This window comes from Perognathus longimembris, chromosome 27 (assembly GCF_023159225.1).
Source record: "Perognathus longimembris pacificus isolate PPM17 chromosome 27, ASM2315922v1, whole genome shotgun sequence".
In the NCBI taxonomy this organism is placed as follows: Eukaryota; Metazoa; Chordata; class Mammalia; order Rodentia; family Heteromyidae; genus Perognathus; species Perognathus longimembris.
The window spans coordinates 5,451,733-5,470,552 of NC_063187.1; the positions used below are offsets into that span (position 1 = coordinate 5,451,733).

Below are 18,820 nucleotides of genomic sequence, written 5' to 3' on the forward strand. Positions count from 1 at the left end.
TCTAATAGATTCCACTGCTAAATTGATTCACCATTGTCTCTTCCTTTCTGTGCTTTCCATTTCCATCCCCCAATCAGATAAGCTTACACTAGGGAAATCATTGAGAACTCAAAAACAGCGGGAAGAGTGAATAAATCAAGGTAAAATGAAAAGAATAAAAGAAAGAAAAAAGAACAACAGAAAAAAGAGGGGAAAGGGAGAACAACAAACAGTACAGAAAAAAAATATAACCTCATTTCTCATTCCTTGAGAAGCAGTGCAGTTCTTTAGTTCAGTATCTGTCCTCTTGATTTAAAGAAAGGGTAGTTTCCTTTTATTCCTCCTTTTTCAATATCCATCTGGTTTACAGTTTCATTTGTTCCTGCGGTCTGTTCATTTCTTCAAATTTATCTAGAACAAACAATTCACTTTAACCTGCGTTAATCATGTAATTAAATTGAAGATTTTTAGTTAGTATTATACTATTTAATTATGGTTGGTGAATTTCATGTTGTGTGCATATTTTCCTTGTGAATTTCCAGCTTTACCACAGTGTGTGTCTGCAAGGGCTCAATACACTTTCAACACTTGAAAAATCTGGTTGCTTTGTGTCCCATCCCAGGATTTCTCCTGGAGAACTTTAGTATGTTGATAAGAGAAGTTTTATTCAGAAGTTGGATGAAATCTTCTGTTAGTGGGTGTCAGGCTTTCATAAACTAGTGTGAAATTAAATTCTAGTGCCTCAATGTTGATTTTGTCTCCATCATCACTCCATTAAATCTTCAGGTATTATTGTATTAAGGGCTACCTTAAAGTCTGCTTACCATTGTTCTGTGGTTGGATTCCAGGTAAATACAAATTTCAAATTGCTATTTCATCTTGTATATTTGTACCTTTCATCATGATATTACAGACATGTCACCTTTTTTTTTCTTTGATGAAATTCTATTGGATGTGATGTTTTATATAGACGCTTTTGGTTTCCTTTATGTTTCATTTGCATGGACTACTCTTGCTTATCCTCACTGAGGGCCACTGATAGTAAAGTGAGTTTGTTGGCATCAACCTGTCCTGTGGCCTTGAGATTTTATTCATTCAGCCACTCTAGCACACACTGGTAGAATTTCCTGCATTTCTTAGGACAAGCATTATTACTTTTAGGCATTCTCAACCATTAAAAGAAAAGGCCTCAACTGTTGGGGCACAGGTAACTGAAACAAAGACTCGACATGGGGGATGTGGTTCTGTGAGAAGAAGACCCGTGCTTTATTTTTGGGAAGTGAAGGTTAGACTGGGTTAAAGATCTATTCATAAATCCAAGAACAAAACAGAACGATTTACAGCTCCATTTACACCAAGGATATCATTGTAACAAAGACCAGATTAGCAAAAGTAAAGCTCTAATTAGCTTCCGAAAACACAATTGTCTTGACAATGGAATTCCCTAATATTGTAAAAGCCCTTCTCTGGAGTAATTGGGTAGACAATACAACCCATAAAAGCCTTTCTTGGGAGTAGTTGTGCAAACCCCTAAAAGCCCTTCTCTGGAGTAATTGTGCAGACAATACAGCTCTTGAAAGCCCTTCTCTGGATTAGGTTGGGCAAACAATACAAGCCAGGAACTATCTATGGAAGGAGAATCTCATGACAAAAGTGACTTTCTTTGGCCATCAAACAGAAGAAATCCCTTAGTAGGAGTTTTCCCCCACTGGCCCCTTGGTAATCAAGGAAAAGGCTCTGGTTAAAATATAGGACTAATTTTTTTCTAGTATGTTGTATGTATGATTACTCAACCATTCAGTAATATATGATAAACTTAAAAAAAATTATCGTCAAACTGATGTACAGAGAGGTTACAGTTTCACAGGTTAGGCATTGGATACATTTCTTGTACTGTTTGTTACCTCCTCCCTCATTCTCCCCTCTCCGCTCCTCCTTTCTTCCCCCCCCCCATGAGTTGTTCATTTCATTTGTAGCAAACTGTTTTTCAAGTATTGTTTTGTAGTTGTTTGTCTTTTTTACCCCATGTCTCCCGATTTTGGTATTCCCTTTCAGTTTCCTAGTTCTAATACCAGTATACACAGATTCCAAGGTACTCAGATAAGATGCAGAGAGTGTACAGGTACAACCACAGGAAGGGGATACAAGAATATGATTGACTTCTATTATATTAAGTGCAAAGCCTTTGAAAGAACAAAGACTCTAATTTCTTCAAAATCAAATTCCAACTGCAAAGGAAACACAGATTTTGCACGTTTAATGTCTAGGGAAACGACTAGTTCTTGGAACAGAGCAAGTGCTCTGGGTTGGATTAGGCATATTAAAAATAGGGCACAGGTGTTTTGCATAGTATAACTTTATAGCTTGAAAGAAGCATTTGGTTTTCTGTTTCCTACAGGTGAGTACATGAGACAACTATAACTGCTGAAGGGAAGGCAACAGTACACTTATTTTTATTGTATATAGACATAAAGGATAGTGCAAGATTCACTGTCCACAATTATTTTTGCCAGTGCTGGGGCTTTGACCTCAAGGCCTTAGCCCTGGCCGTTGCTTCATTTTGCTCAAGGCTAGCACTCTACCACTTGAGCCACAGCACTACCCTTGGCTTTTCTGTGTATATGGTGATGAGGAACCAAACTCAGGACTTCATGCATGCCAGGGACCCGAGCAATAGGCCACATTCCCATCCCCACTGTCCAGAATTTTGAATAAAGAGTTTAAGTTCCACAAACAAGTCTGAGATTTAAGGTACAATGAAGAGGTACAGAAAATTATTTGTAGGCTATTAGAAATGGCAATAACTAATATCTTATTGTCAATGAAGGTAAAACAGATGAAATCAGACTAAAATATCAGGATGTGAGCAGGATACGATGAAGACATAAAAAAATACTCAACATGCCTTGTAATAATCAGTAATATTTACATGATTCTAATAAATATTCATATGTAGAATTCTCTTTATATAGGAATTTCTACTTGACTTTTCAGTACTGCAAACAGACAAATCATTACTTGATTTCCTTACCAGATGAGGAGCAGTGTGTGAAGTGTCCAGATCATCAGAATGCCAACACACAGAGAAACCAGTGCCTCCTAAGAGCTGCAAGCTTCCTGGCTTATGGTGAACCCTTGGGCATAGCCTTGGCCTGCATGGCTCTTGGTTTATCGACACGCAGAGCAGCTGTTCTTGGGGTCTTTGTGAAACATCACAACACCCCTATTGTCAAGGCAAATAACCAGGTTCTCAGTTACATCCTGCCCCTTTCCCTCATCTTCTGTTTTCTCTATTCCTTGCTCTTTATTTGCCGTCCAAACACAATCACCTGCATTCTGCAGCAAACTACATTTGGAGTTGCATTCACCATAGCTGTTTCTGCTGTCTTGGCCAAAACTGTAACTGTGGTTCTGGCCTTCAAGGTCACTTCTCCAGTGAGAAGGATGAGGTGGCTGCTGGTGTTAGGGGTCCAAACTTCATCATTCCCATCTGCACCCTGATCCAGGTGACTCTCTGTGGAATCTGGCTGGGAACCTCTCCTCCCTTCATAGACACAGACACACACTCTGAACATGGTCACCTCATCCTCCTGTGTAACAAGGGCTCCCTCACTGCCTTCTATTGTGTCTTGGGATACCTGGGCTCCCTGGCCCTGGCCAGCTTCACTGTGGCTTTCCTAGCCGGGAACCTGCCTGACACCTTCAATGAAGCCAAGTTCCTGACCTTCAGCATGCTGGTGTTCTGCAGTGTGTGGTTCACCTTCCTGCCTGTCTACCACAGTGCCAAGGGCAAGGTCATGGTGGCTGTGGAGGTCTTCTCCATCTTGGCCACCTGTGCTGCATGGGATCCTGGGCTATATCTTTGTCCCCAAGTGCTACGTCATCTTGATAAGGCCAGAAGCAATTGTCTGCATGGCTTCAAGGGCAAAAGACATGGAAGTAGAAATAAGCATCATTAGGTCTAAACTCATATATTTGATTATTATATACAATTTCTGAACTAAATCGACAGTAATTTTCTAGTGCTATATTTGTTTGTATTATGTTAAGTTTACTCCAATGAATAGGGCCTATTGCTTGCAATTTTTCTTGTGTGTTTTTTCATTGCTACTATTTAATATGTACTTAATCTTTATCTCCTCTTCTTATTGCATTTTCAGCTAAGTCCAAGGTGAAGGGCTAATAACACATAACACTGGCATATTCTCTTCTTGTGCTACATGCATCCCAGCTTGGTGTTAGGGAACCCAGGAGGGGAGCAGCATGATATTACCAAGACAGCCTCAAGAAATCTCAGAGGGGGATAAGGAAGCCCTTCATTTCACAGGATAAAGACCTGTGTAGTTATTGTGGAGAGTAGGTTTACTGTGAATAAAGTGAGGAGGAAAAGGAGAAAAGCAAAGCATAGAGAGAAAAAGAGATGGGAGAGAGTCATGAAGGGAAGAGAGAGGGTAAAGAAAGAGGAACAGACAGAGATAGAGATGTCAGAGACAGAGAGAAAGAGAGAAATGGGACTCAATGTATTGTTACTGTGGGTACACACAGAAGGCAAATCATTGACAGTAAATGTTTCACAATTTTGTTTTTACTAAACAGATGTTATTTCTTTTTTTGCATTGTTTTATTGTTATTTTCAGTTACAAAAGTCATAGAAAGAGTACACTTCTTTGTTTCTTTTTTTGCCAGTCACGGGGCTTAAACTCAGGGCCTGAGCACAGTCCCTGGCTTCTATTTGCTCAAGGGTAGCACTCTACCACTTGAGCCACTGTGCCATTTGCAGCTTTTTCTATGTATATGGTGCTGAAGAATCAAACCCAGAGCTTCCTATATATAAGGCGAGCACTTTGCCACTAGGCCATATTCCCAATCCATTACATTTCTTTTCGGACAATGTTACCCTATGCATCTCTCTGTCCCACTTTTTCCTTCCCATCCCCACCCACAATTTTTATCCTTCCTTTTCAACATAGATTCCAGTGAGTTCTAACTGCTTCATTTCTTTACCCTTGGTCCCTCCATGTCTGTGCCCCACTTACACTCCTAAAGACAATAAATGATTGTACAAACCCAAGGGAAAGAAGACAAAACAGCAACCAAAAACCCCCAAAACTTTGTTTCCATTTACTTGAATTCATTTCAGTAAACAGCATTTTATTTGATAAGATGCACATAGCTATTGTGCCTTTGTGTTCCTCTCCTAAGAATATCTTCCATCAGTCTCACTCTTTGTGAATGCCTAGACACAAAGTGCACAGGCTCTTTCTTTAATTTCTTTTCTTTTCTTTTTTTTTTTAGTGCCAATTTTTCAGCTTGAGCTCAAGGCCTGTTTACTGTCCCTGAGATTATTTTGGAAAATTTGCTCATGGCTAGTACTCTACTACTTGGGCCACACAGTCACTAGGTGATTAACTGGAGATAAGTGTCTCATAGACTATTCAGCCCATTCTGGCTTTGAACTGAAATCCTCAGATCTCAGGTTCCTGAGGAGATAGGATTACAGGCGTGAGCCGCTTGGTAGGGGCCTGGCTACTTCTTCCCATTTTTATCTGTGCCCCAGAAGTTTTTGTGCTTTATCAAAGTGCTTCTGGATATGATAAATCAGCCATACCTTTTAATTTAGTTCCAGTAGAATATCACACTCTTCTTTGGCTAGGTGACAGAGAGCTGTCCAAAGCCTGCATTTTCAATAGTACAACTTTTATTTTCTTAAAATTTAAGTCTCATTTTACTGATCCACCAGAATTGTATGAGTTTGAGCTAAGCCTTTCCACATTTGTGTAAATACAATATTTCTTTAATCAATGGATAGACTTTTTTTTATTTCCTAAGCAATTAATGACTCAGAGATGGAGATTTATCTAGATTATATTCATCTTTTGGGGGGAATTTTGGGTTTAATTATTTCAAATTAAATTGCTTTTATGTTGATGAAGTGGAGTAACTTAAGGAAATGTAGAGATTTTGATGAAATTGTTTTGTGAATATTGTTGTACTGGAGACTTGAGACAGTATACCAAATCTTACATGCTCATGTTAACATATCTCTGTTTAAAATGATAAATGTTATTAGTTAAATGTAAATTTACAAAATCTAATTTGATGCTGTACTTAAGTCTTGATGTCTCATGACTATTTTTGCTACTATATCACCTCAACCTTCTCATTTTATGGGTCTCTTAATTCACACCTTCTGATTACACTTGCTTCTTAGGAAGGACCTCTTTCGATTCCCAATATACTGCCCCACATCACATAGTAAAATTCTACTCAGGTGCTTTTGAAAAGTGTTTTGAGGATAAATCACAAACCATTATGGTGAACTATGTAGATGGGGGGAATAACCAGACTATCCCTCCCAACCCTGTATTTGGAAATATCTGAATCTCCCATTGGAACAGAGGACACAATGTGGAGCCTCACACCTAGTGAAGAGCACAATCCTGAAGAGATCACAGAGGAAAATGGTAACAAGTGATCACAGAGGAAAATGATAACAAGTTCTAACATCTCAAAGTTGACCCAATGAGGAAGGAAAGCAGTGACTCCTCTTTAGCTTAGAAAAAGAAGTGATTATATATGGTGCCTAAGAACACGAGTACAATTTTAAAGGAAGATAATTCTCCGGTTTTCCCCTCATTCTCCCTGTCTCTAGAAAAAAAATCAAGGAAATAATTGTAAAAAAAAAACAACAACAAAAAACTCAAAAAACCCAACAGCAACTTGTAGGCCAAAAACTTCAATAGACCAAAAGCAGAATTGAGTTAGAAAAGTAGAGAGGCCCAAGGCACACTGGACTTGTAGAAAATTATCTGAAGACAGGATTATTTCTATGTGGTGCTCTGTGTGTGTATGTGTGTGTCTGTGTGTGTGTCCCCTTCATATTCTCTGTCTACACACACACACACACACACACACACACACACACACACACATTAGGTACACTCAGGAATATTGGCCGTTCATTTCCTCTCCATGTATAAGTAGATATATACCCCCATCCCCTTTGTTCCCTCTCCATTCAAGACTGCACCTGCACCCAGTAGCTGTAACCAAGGTAACTGGTCACTGACCACCTGCAGGACAGTGGAGGTCCTCCAGGCTCTGAGGCCACTTCCTCTTCCTCTGAGGTCCCTCACTCCTTCACTTCAGCCATCCCTCCTTCTTTCCTTCCCCTGTGGAATGTCTCTCCATGATTAGTCAGGCTGCTAAATGGTAGACCCTACTCTGGAGTAGAGCCCTGAAATATGGCCCTCCCAAATAAACTATTTTCTGCCTGAATCACATGGCTGTCTACCTTCACCAGCCATATATAAATATATATATATACACATATGTATTTATGTATAGATATATATGCACATACATATATTCTATCTCCACATGTATATATATACACATATGTTTTGTCACAACTAATCTCTCTATATATACATACATATTGAGAGAGAGAGAGAGAACCCTAGCCTAGTTTGTGTGTGTGTGTGTATGTGTGTGTATGTGTGCACGTGTGTATGCAATGCTCAGTGTCTGGAGAAATGCCATTGCGTGCTTATCTTCTGCATTGTGTAAGGACAACCAGCTCCTTGCCAGATAATCCTGTGTGGCTAGAGTCTCTCCTTCTTCTCTAAGCATCCTTGCTCTCTCTGTGTGTGTATGTGTATCTGGGTTAAGGCTATTCCTTCCAGATAGAATTTGGTACTCCCTTCCTGAATAAGTCTGTCTTTCTCTCACGCATAGAACAAATGAGCCATTGTGAGTCTCTTATCTAGAATCCTGGATTGTGAAGGATGTGGAAGTGTTTTTCTTTGACTTTTACCATCTAGTGTGTTTATTTATAAATTTACAGGCTTAATTGTCATTACAACAAATGAGGGAAGCCATGCAACGTGGGATTTACTTGGGTCTGGCTTATGTTGCTGAATATTTTTTTTTTTGTCCAAGTTGTCCCATTTCCTCCCAAATGGTACAATATCTTTCTTTGTGATGGAAGTGTAGAATCCCATTGTGTTCATATGCCACATTTTCTTGGTCTATTCATGCACTGAATTGCTTTTCTCACAGTCCTGGGAGTAAAGGATGGCTACAGAGGCTCGTCTGGTTTATGAGCCAGCCATGTTCCCTCTGGCTGCAAAGGCCCCACATGAGGACACACACAGCCCATGCATGTACTAATTGAATGTCTCCCCTCACAGAGTTTCGTTCTCTGTGATCATACTTGTGGCCATCTTCTCCTAAATACTGTTTCCAGAAAACCTTACACTGTGAATGACCTGGTGGTTTTTTTACCTTGTTTTTCGAGCCTCAAAATATTAAAGAGCTCAAGTTTAAGGTAAAGCACTACAGCACAGAAAACAACAGTGAAAAAAAATGTATAGGCAGCAAATAAGAGCAAGAATTGACAAAGGGGATTATATCAAACTCAAAAACTTTGGCGCATGCAGTAATGGGTCACCAGACTGAATATATGGCCTACAGATTTTGCATATTAAACACATGGTAAGGGATTAGTAACCATAATATGCTGGAAGCACAGAAACATAAACTCATAAGGAATAAACTGGGCAACTAACAAATTGGAAAATAAACTTAAAGACATTTCTCAAAACCGAAAGCATACATGGCTCACAAAAGTATACAAAGATTTCAAAAAAGTATACAAAGATATACTAAACATCTTTGGCAGAAAGAAAATGCAAAGCCAAATGACACTGAATTTTATCTCACTCCAGTGACAGTATCTATCATCAAGAAGATAATAAGAAATGCTGCCAAGAATGAAGAAAAAGAGCACTTACACACAAATCACAGAAATTTAATTTCATGGATCATTTGGAAAATCTGTATGTCTATTCCACAAGACATATATGTGTGATATTATTCACAGTTATTACATTGTGAGGCTCAGGCTCATTGAATGCATACATGTTCACGTCTCAAGAAGACTCTCTCTATATATATGCTACCAAGAATCTATAAATTCAGTGATAAAATGCTCTATAATGTAACGAATAGTCAGGTATAATAGATCACTATCAATCTCATTATTAAGGTATTTTTTTCTTCCTTCATTTTTACATTTCTTATACTGCCCAGCCCTTCCTGTATACTGTGATAAATATTTTGTGATAGCCACTACATGACAATGCACAAGTGTACCATAATACACACTCAACACTGCAGGCATGCAGAGTGTGTTCACTGTTCTGATGTAGCTGTCTTCTCCAGGGTCACTAAAGTCTGCTTGGAATTTGGGTCTAATAGACTTTAACAAGCAGAAAACATAGACTTACTTTCAATATGGATTAAGCCTTATGATAAAGAGGAATTTCATCCATCACGACATGTTTTCAGACAAGTTTATCAGGAAATAACTTGATCTATGTTAGAATGTTCAGTAAACATGACCTGTTAGAAGATAAAAGTGCAGAATGGAAATGCTCACCTCCATTTTGGCATGGACCTTGAAATTTTTAAGTGAAATTTCTGATTTTGGCGGCTTTGCTGCTTCCTTGGTCAATAGTAACTGGGTGTGTTTGTGGTGGGCTGGGCACACAAAATTCTTACTGAAACCTGCTTGAACCCACCAGTAATATCTGGTGGCTCTAATGGACATTGGGTGTGTGAACTGACCCTGTGGATACAATGTACTAACAACTTTGTTTAATAGTTCATTGACATAGATTGTTTCCATGCAGCCTCTCATGCAATCCAGTTGCTTCATCTAAAAGGGCTTTCATGTAAAAGTTTCTGGACACAGATGTGGAACCAAATATATCAAAAATAACTTCATCCCTGGGGCCTCACTATCTGGGATCTGAGAGAAATCACAGCACCTGCGATGAAGAAGGAGAATAGCAAACACGGTTTCCAAATAATATTTTTCTCCTGGATGCAAGGCCTCAGATGCAGAGCCTCAGAAAAGGGTTTTACACATTGTCTCTGGGGATTCACAAGAGGCCAAAAGGAAAGATGGATAACAGTGTATCTCTCTGTCAATAAAAAGACACATGTGCACCTGTACAAAGATATACGACTATGCATACCGGGCACTGTGGGTCTCGCTTCCAGCCAGAATTTCAGCTTGGCAGGTGCTTCAAGGATGTGCCCTTTCATTTTCATACTGTTTTTTCTCCAGTTTCCCCTCCCTGTCAATTCTGTGGCCGGCACTAGCTGCTTTTCCACCATGAAGCATCGAGCACACATGGATGGAGATGTGATGATTTTTGGGTTTTTCCCTCTCTACACTTTGGGAACAGATCGCAGTAACAGCGATGCTTCCAAGTATGAAGACAAGCCGTAAGTAACACCTCGTCTTATTTCCATGTCCTATTTTGTTCCCAGGATTTTAAATTACTGAGGGAATGCTAGATGCATACTAGATGAATGCTCTGTTCCCTCTCTCCTGGCCTCCTATCCCTTTCATAAGCAGAACGGAACCCCCAAATGGTATTTTTTGCTTTTTGTAATACTGTTGTCAAATTTTGACAAAACTTTATCAATATATCTTCATTCTTGCATTCAGATTAAGTCCTCCAGATATGTACGTTCAATTGGATTTTCTTCAAGCTCTATTTTCTCATCCTTAGAAGACATGATAGGCTTCCAAAATGAAATTTCACATATGCAAACACTTCTTTTTAATCACTTCATCCTATCATTTGGATTTCCATCCTTCCTTTATTGTTTTCTTTTTAAAACAACATGTTTTAATTTCATAAGAATGTATGTGTTTACACACACACACACACACACACACTTTTACAGTCACAGACATGACAAATAGAATGAAAGTTACTTTGGTTGTTTTTACTCTCCCATATTTTTGCTTTCCAGTTTCTAAATCTAACTATATTAGGAAGGGAGTAGTGATCATTCCATTTGACAATGGTGGTCTTAGAAATGATATTTCAGTATAAAGCTTGCTTAAAATTCTCTCCTCATCCCCCATGTTGGATGCTCTTCTCTTCAAGATGAGGTCCTCAAGGTTGGATGCATCCCTTTTGTTTTGTTAAATAAGAGAAAATAAAATTTCCTGATTTCATATTTGAGCTCTTTTGTCCTGGTTAATGTCACAGGAAACTGTTCAATATGTTGGGTCTGTGAGCAGAGCTTGCTATGGAATTTTAAATGACAGAGCTTGCTATGGAATTTTAAATGACGGTTTGCTTCTGAAAAATGCTCTTCAACAGAGGATTTGTTAGTTTGCCTGGCCCTGCCACTGGTAGAGGTGGTTACTCCAAGAACAACACAACAGAATATTTGGTGTCTCTGATAGTTATATAGGAGTGTAGGCATTCACACTGTGAGGCCAAAAGGGTATAGGCATAGGGATGGTTGACAATTCCCCAATAGCTATGTGTAGATAGTCATAGAAAGTAATACTATGAAATGAACTCCAAGGAAAGGAGACATTTTCAGTTGCCATTGTTGCTGCTTTTGTTTTCTTTTACTTTTGTCCTGTTTGTATTTGAGGGGATAATGCAGTGTACATGAAAGTTTAAAGAAAGGTGAACAAGTACAGTAGTGGCACCCACTATACAGTAGATGGAAAATGAAATGTATGTCTTGTGGGTAGGGACAAAAGAAAATACCAGAAGAAAACCACCGAAGGGGAGACATGGTTCAAAAAGAATTGTACTCATTATTCATTACCTGAACTATATAACTGTAATTCCTCTTAATATCAACTTTACAATAATAATAAAAAGGAAATCACTAAATTAATAAAAATATATTGTCTGCTGGGCAAAAAAAAAGAATATTTGGTGTCTCATGAAAGCCTATTCAGCTTTAGTGTGCAAGAGGTTTTCGCTGTGGTGCATGAAGTAGCAGGGAACAAATAGTCTCTCACTCTTGGCAGTAACTTACTGAATCTCATTCATAACAAATTGCCCGCATATCCTTATCTAATCTTATATGCAAGTATTAGACATTATATACACATTCCATCTCCATTATGGGTAATGTGTTAACATATTCCTTGGCAGAAAGGAAGGATTGAATCCATCAAAATAATAAGTTTTGAAATATTTTGAAATTTCTGTGCTCATTACACAGGTTTACCTTCAAGAACTATCAGTTTGTTTTGGCCTTGACCTTTGCTATGGAAGAGATCAACAAAACTCCTGCTTTTTTACATAACTTGACTCTGGGATTTGATATCTGTAATTTTGAACATGGATTCGCAACAGCATTCAAAAATCCCTTCATTTGCTTTTTTGGGAACTACACGGTTCCTAACTACTCGTGTATAAGTGGCAGCAAGTCTATAGGAGCACTTACAGGACCATCGGGATTAACATCTGCCCAGATAGGCACATTGCTGGACCTCTACAGGTTTCCACAGGTGAGGTTGGAAGGAGTTTCTAATCTAATGCCATTTCAGGTGTTTAGAGAGAATGAGAAATAGTGACTGCATTCCTGATCCTATCAAATTTTGTAATATCAAAGAGTAACTATTCAAGAAAATGGGCTATCTATGCTCCCATCGTTTGGAAAAGCAGTGAAAATTTAGAGCGTACAAAGGGATAGTTTGGAGTTTTTGAAATTATCAATAATTTCCTTTAAAAAAGTCATGAAATGTAAAATGACTTTAAAGTGAAAACGTATGCTGAGATGGCTGTTGGTGTTTCACACATGTCATTCTAGGTACATAGGAAACACATATGTAATTACCCTGAAAAAATCAGGAAGTAATGTGTGGTTCAGGTCTTGAGGAAAAATCAAAGAAAGTGCATGGGGCTCTGACAGTTAATATTCCTGTACAAACACACACACACACACACACACACACACACACACACACACACACACAGACACACAACTGCCCACTAGAATGTCAAAGATATTACATTGAAAGTAGAAAGTCAGGCCCTGGAAGAGAAAGGAGTCATTTGTTCTCTCATATATAAATATTAAATCTAACATATAAATATGAAAAGTGATATAAGGGTAGAACCTATATCAGTTATATATATATATATGTATGATTAACCTATAAAGTAGGTTACACGTAACTGTAAAATTCCATACTATAATCTCTCTAATCAAATAACAAACAGTATACAAATGAACACCAGACAAATAGAACATGTATTGCCTGAAGGGTACAGGTATTAAGGAGATGAGCAAAGGACCAAATGAATAGGAAATAGATGGGTGGGAAAATACAATTTACTATTCAAGGTACATATGAGAATTTGGAGCTAGGAATTTATGGCTGGGATTGTAATAGAAGGGAGGATTTATTGGAAATAGTGACAAAGATAAAGAGACAATTTAATAACAAATTGACATGTTACACACATATTTTAAATTTTTATCAAAAAGTAAAAGAAAATCCTGTTACCTAGTTCGACAGGTTATTTAATATACATCATGGCTGAGATTGTGATGGATGGAAATCTTCTCATTCATGGAGCATCCAATTTTCATTCCCTTTAGCTCACCATTGGGCCTTTTGATCAGGCCCTGAATGACCACATGAAGTTCCCTGGTCTCTATCAGATGGCCTCAAAGGACACTTCAATAGCCACTGCCATGGTCTCCTTACTGCTTTACTTCAGATGGAACTGGGTGGGACTGGTAATCTTTCTAGATGAGAATGGCTTGTGGATTCTTCATCTACTGAAAGATGAGATGGACAAGAACAGAGTTTGTGTAGCTTTCGAGCTAGCACTCCCAAACTATGGCCTATCATTTGAAATCATGGCACTGTATAACCAGATTAACAAATCTTCAGCAAATGTCCTCATCATATATGGTGATGATGAATCCCTGCTGTATTTATTGGTGTGTATTGAGCAGTATTTAATAAAAGGTAAAGTTTGTATCGTGAACTCACAGTGGGAGTTACCCATGAGGAGGAAATATTTCATGAGAGGTTCATTCCATGTCCCTCTTGCTTTTTCACACCATCACCCAGATGTTTCCGGATTCACAGATTTTGTCAAGGCAGTAAACCCTTCCAAATACCCAGAAGACTTTTTCCTTGCTCGGCTGTGGGTTCTCTCTTTTAATTGCTCAGATTCTGAGTCTGACTGTGTATCATGGGAGAACTGTCCTCATGGGGCCTCCTTGGATTGGTTGCCTGGGCACATTTTTGACATGACTATGTCTGCAGACAGTTACAATATATACAACGGTGTGTATGCTTTTGCCCAGGCTCTCCATAAGATGCTGCTACATCACACAGAAGTACAGATAATAGAAAACAGAAAAGAGACAGTACCTTCCCCTGCACAGGTAAGGCCTTCTGTTGTGAATGACAGGCACAATAAACACAGGCAATTCCTAGAGGACTTTCTACCACATGATATTAAATATTTTAGTTATGTTCCACAGCCTAAGGAAATTAAATTTCTATAAATGTCTCTGAGGTTTTCTAAACATGTACTATGGTGCTTTTATGCAAAACAGGCCAGTAACAAGGAAGAAATCAATTCCATGCTTCTGTACCTTCTTCTAGTGACTAATAACCTCAACATACACATGGGTAATGTTGTGAAAAGTGTATCAGCACCTTTTCGCTATGAGTTTCTAAGCATGACCTGCTGAGCAAGAGTACCTATATTTTTCATAACTAACCTAGTTTCATTCTTCTTTAGGTAATAAAACTTGAACAAGCTCAAGCTATAACTATATACACCCATAGAATTAGTTCTTGTGGAAAACTCTAGCCACCTCAAAATCGCTGTATTTATGCTTATTTAAATGAAATAGGTTTCTCTTGAAAAGAGGATTTCTAGCACTTTTCTGAGTGTCCAGCTTTCTGGAAAATTATTTTTATTCCTCCAAAGACATTCTTCTGCAGTGCTTTATCACTTGTCTGGTTTTCTTGAATTCTGAATCAGAGATAAAATACCCTCAGGAGCTTTTCTTAATTTTCTAACCACTGGGATGTACTTCAACATAAGATGATGTATCTCTTGTAGCTGCTCCCTTTTCTGAGGAACACCCAATTTCAGAATCCTGTTGGTGATCAGGTGATTTTAGATGACAAAAGAAAACTGGATGCAGCGTATGACATTTTGAACATTTGGAATTTTCCAGAAGGTCTTGATCTTAAGGTGAAAATAGGAAAGTTTTCTCAACTTGTTCTACATGATCATCAACTATCTTTATCTGAAGATATGGTAGAGTGGGCCATAGGAACTACAGAGGTGAGTTGTTATTTAATTCTAATGATTTTCAGAATATATAAGTAAGTAAAATGTATACCTGACTCAATGTTAGCAACTGACTCCTGTAATAGTAGCTACTCAGTTCTGAAAATCATGGTTTGAAGTCAGGCCCAGCAGGAATACCTGTGAGACTCTTATGTTCATTTAACCACAACAAAAGAGGTCCTGGGTGCTGTTTGATGCTTCTAATCCTCTCTATTTGGGAGGCTGACATCCTCAGATCTAAGATCATAGCTTCTTTTAGAGCCCCAGGCAAAAAAATCTGTGAGAATCTATGTCACTAAAACACCCAAAACCTCAGCTAGAGCTGTAGATCAAGTGTCTGATCACTAATCTTGAAAACAAAACAGCTCAAGGACATTGCTTGGACACTGAGTTCAAGCTCCAGGGTCTGCACCCTCTAAGAAAAATTCAGTGTGTTTCTAAATGTGAATTTTGAATATTGTCATAAAATACAAATTGCATGTTTCTTAGCAGGATTGTAACACCAATGAAGTACCGAAGGAATTGCTTTATGTATTTTAAAGCTTTACTTAGTTCCTTTTTTTTGGCCAGTCCTGGGCCTTGGACTCAGGGCCTGAGCACTGTCCCTGGCTTCTTTTTGCTCAAGGCTAACACTCTGCCACTTGAGCCACAGCACCACTTCTGGCCATTTTCTGTATATGTGGTGCTGGGGAATTGAACCCAGGGCCTCATGTATACGAGGCAAGCACTCGTGCCACTAGGTCATATCCCCAGCCCTAGTTCCCTTTTCTCGTTGTTTCATTTAATGATTAGTTCAGCAACTACTTATATCATGAGAGGAATCATTGAATGAGGTAGCACATAAAGTTTTTGTGGTGACAGGATGTGGAATCCATAGCATCATTCAATTCACTGACTGGATTTATGTGTATTGATATACCACAATAATGAATCAAAGTCGTTCAAATAAGGGAACTTTGGGAATGTTAGGAAAGGCCTAAACAGTTTCTGACACATATCTGACATTCCTCAGCCTGTTCATTCTGTCTGCAGTGAGAGTTGTGGTCCTGGATTCAGGAAATCCCTTCAGGAGGGAAAGGCTGCCTGTTGCTTTGATTGTACCCATTGCACAGAGAATGAGATGGCTAATGGGACAGGTAAGTTCACAGCAGAGGGAGAAATACAAGTTCTCTCCTAGTGCCCCATAAACCATGAAAAGCAATACCAATGGTATGTACTGGAATTGCTGTCAAAGCCTTCCTTCATTCACTTAGTAGTTTAATTACAACAATGGATGATACAGCTTCTTGAAAAGAGAAAAAACACATCATGGGCTTTGAATTTTGTATCGGATTACCTTTTTCTAGTATAATGTATGCATGTCTATTTAACAACTCAATAATGTTGGCATATTTTCTATCATTAAAAATACAAGAGGTCTCCAAGTTTTGCAAAATTATTTACATTATAAAGAAAACACAGATCTTCATTTCCTATTTGTCCAGAATGGTTCTTAAACCAGATCAAATGCTATAGTTTGGTTCAAGTGTTGTACATGGCCTGACTCTATAGCTTCAAAGAATGATTATAGTCTCTGTTCTCTAGTGCTTTACAGCTGAGTAGGAGAAACAAATATCACACTTACAAGGAAGGACCACAGTGTTCCTATCTATATGACACAGAGACAGAAAAAATGCAACATCTTTTACTCTTCATTTTAAATAAGAATATTGAGTTGTGCACAAAAGGCTGAAAATTATTAGGGAAGCATGAAGAGATGACTAAAATTATTGTTAGGACATTAGTAATAGCAAGGAAGAATATGAATGAATTTCATTGCAAGTTAATAGTTCCAACTACACAGGTGGAGCCAAGTGTAGGAACATGATGAAGTTATAAAAATAATACTAAACATGTCTAGTACCACTCAGTTATATGAAGTTGATGGTTGTAATTATCAATGTGTCAGAATTTCTAGGTTAGGATTTCCTAATTTCCTTTTAAGTAGTGAAAAGGGACTAATGCTAACTTGTCTTTCTCACCAGACATGGAGCAATGTGTGAAGTGTCCAGATCACCAGTATGCCAACACACAGAGAAACCAGTGCCTCCAAAGAGCTGCAAGCTTTCTGGCTTCTGGGGAGCCCTTGGGGATGGCCTTGGCCTGCTTGGCTCTTGGTTTATCAACACTCACAGCACTTGTTCTTGGGGTCTTTGTGAAACATCACAACACCCCCATTGTCAAGGCGAATAACCAGGCTCTCAGCTACATCCTGCTCCTCTCCCTCATCTTGTGTTTTCTCTGTTCCTTGCTCTTTATTGGCCGTCCCAACACAGTCACATGTATTCTACAGCAAACCACATTTGGAGTTGCATTCACTACAGCTGTTTCTGCTATCTTGGCCAAAACTGTAACTGTAGTTCTAGCCTTCAAGGTCACTTCTCCAGGGAGAAGGATGAGGTGGCTGCTGGCTTCACGAGCTCCTAACTTCATCATTCCCATCTGCACCCTGATCCAGGTGACTTTCTGTGGAATTTGGCTGGGAACCTCTCCTCCCTTCATTGACACAGACACACACTCTGAACATGGACACCTCATCATCCTGTGTAACAAGGGCTCCCTCACTGCCTTCTACTGTGTCTTGGGATACTTGGGCTCCATGGCCCTGGCCAGTTTCACTGTGGCTTTCCTGGCCAGGAACCTGCCTGACACCTTCAATGAAGCCAAGTTCCTGACCTTCAGCATGCTGGTGTTCTGCAGTGTGTGGCTCACCTTCCTGCCTGTCTACCACAGTGCCAAGGGCAAGGTCATGGTGGCTGTGGAGGTCTTCTCCATCTTGGCCTCCAGTGCAGGGCTCCTGGGCTGCATCTTTGTCCCCAAGTGCTACATCATCTTGATAAGGCCAGATAGAAATTGTCTGCCTGACTTCAAGGACAAAAGACATAGCATTAGAAATAAACTATATTAAGATTAAACCCATATGTTTGGTTAGTATATAGATTTTCTGAACTAAATCTACAGTCATTTTCTATTCCTATAATTGTTTCTATTATGAAATTGTTGCTTCAGTTTATATGGATATATTGCAATTTTTCTCACATATTTTTGGTTCTTTCTATTTAATATGCATTTAATCTTTATCCTGTCTTCTTAGTGTTTTCTGAACTATGTCATATGTGAAATTCTAGGTGTACACATAATGACACATAAAACTGATAAGTGCCCTCTGCTTTGGCTAAGGTCTTCCTAGCAGGATGTTCATGTACCCTAATGGGAAGCAGCATGATATTATCAAAAGAACCTCAAGAAATCACAGAGGGGAACTAGGAGACCCTTCATCTCACAGGAAGGAGGCTGCCAGTTCATCTTCCAAGTGCCTTTATTTTGGAAAGGCAGTAAACTTTGCACATGAATTGTGATGCTTCCATAAGTTCCTCATTCTAAAACAAGGTAGACATTCCCCTTAGTAACACCAACCATTAGCTGAGCACAACATTTTTATTTGGCTTTGTCCTCAGGCTTGCACTCAGAGCCTGGGCACTCTCCCTGAGCTTGTTTGCTCTAGGCTAACACTGTACTATTTGAGCCACAGCACCACTTCCAGTTTTCTGGTGATTCCTTGGAGACAAGAGTGTCATGGATTTCCTGCCTAGCTGAATTCGAACCATGATCCTTGATAGCAGCTTCCTGAGTAG

The 18,820-nt window shown here is 38.9% G+C and overlaps 1 protein-coding gene across 1 annotated transcript; it reads left to right on the top strand.

Annotated features, from left to right (window-relative positions):
- Positions 1-12,076: 12,076 nt before the first annotated feature.
- On the top strand, positions 12,077-18,093 carry LOC125342772 (vomeronasal type-2 receptor 116-like; the record flags this gene model as incomplete). Its single annotated transcript, XM_048335082.1, has 5 exons — positions 12,077-12,325; positions 13,423-14,223; positions 14,913-15,140; positions 16,159-16,282; positions 17,171-18,093. Coding segments are annotated over 5 exons (2,325 nt in total), but the record flags the coding sequence as incomplete, so codon positions are not given.
- Positions 18,094-18,820: the final 727 nt, after the last annotated feature.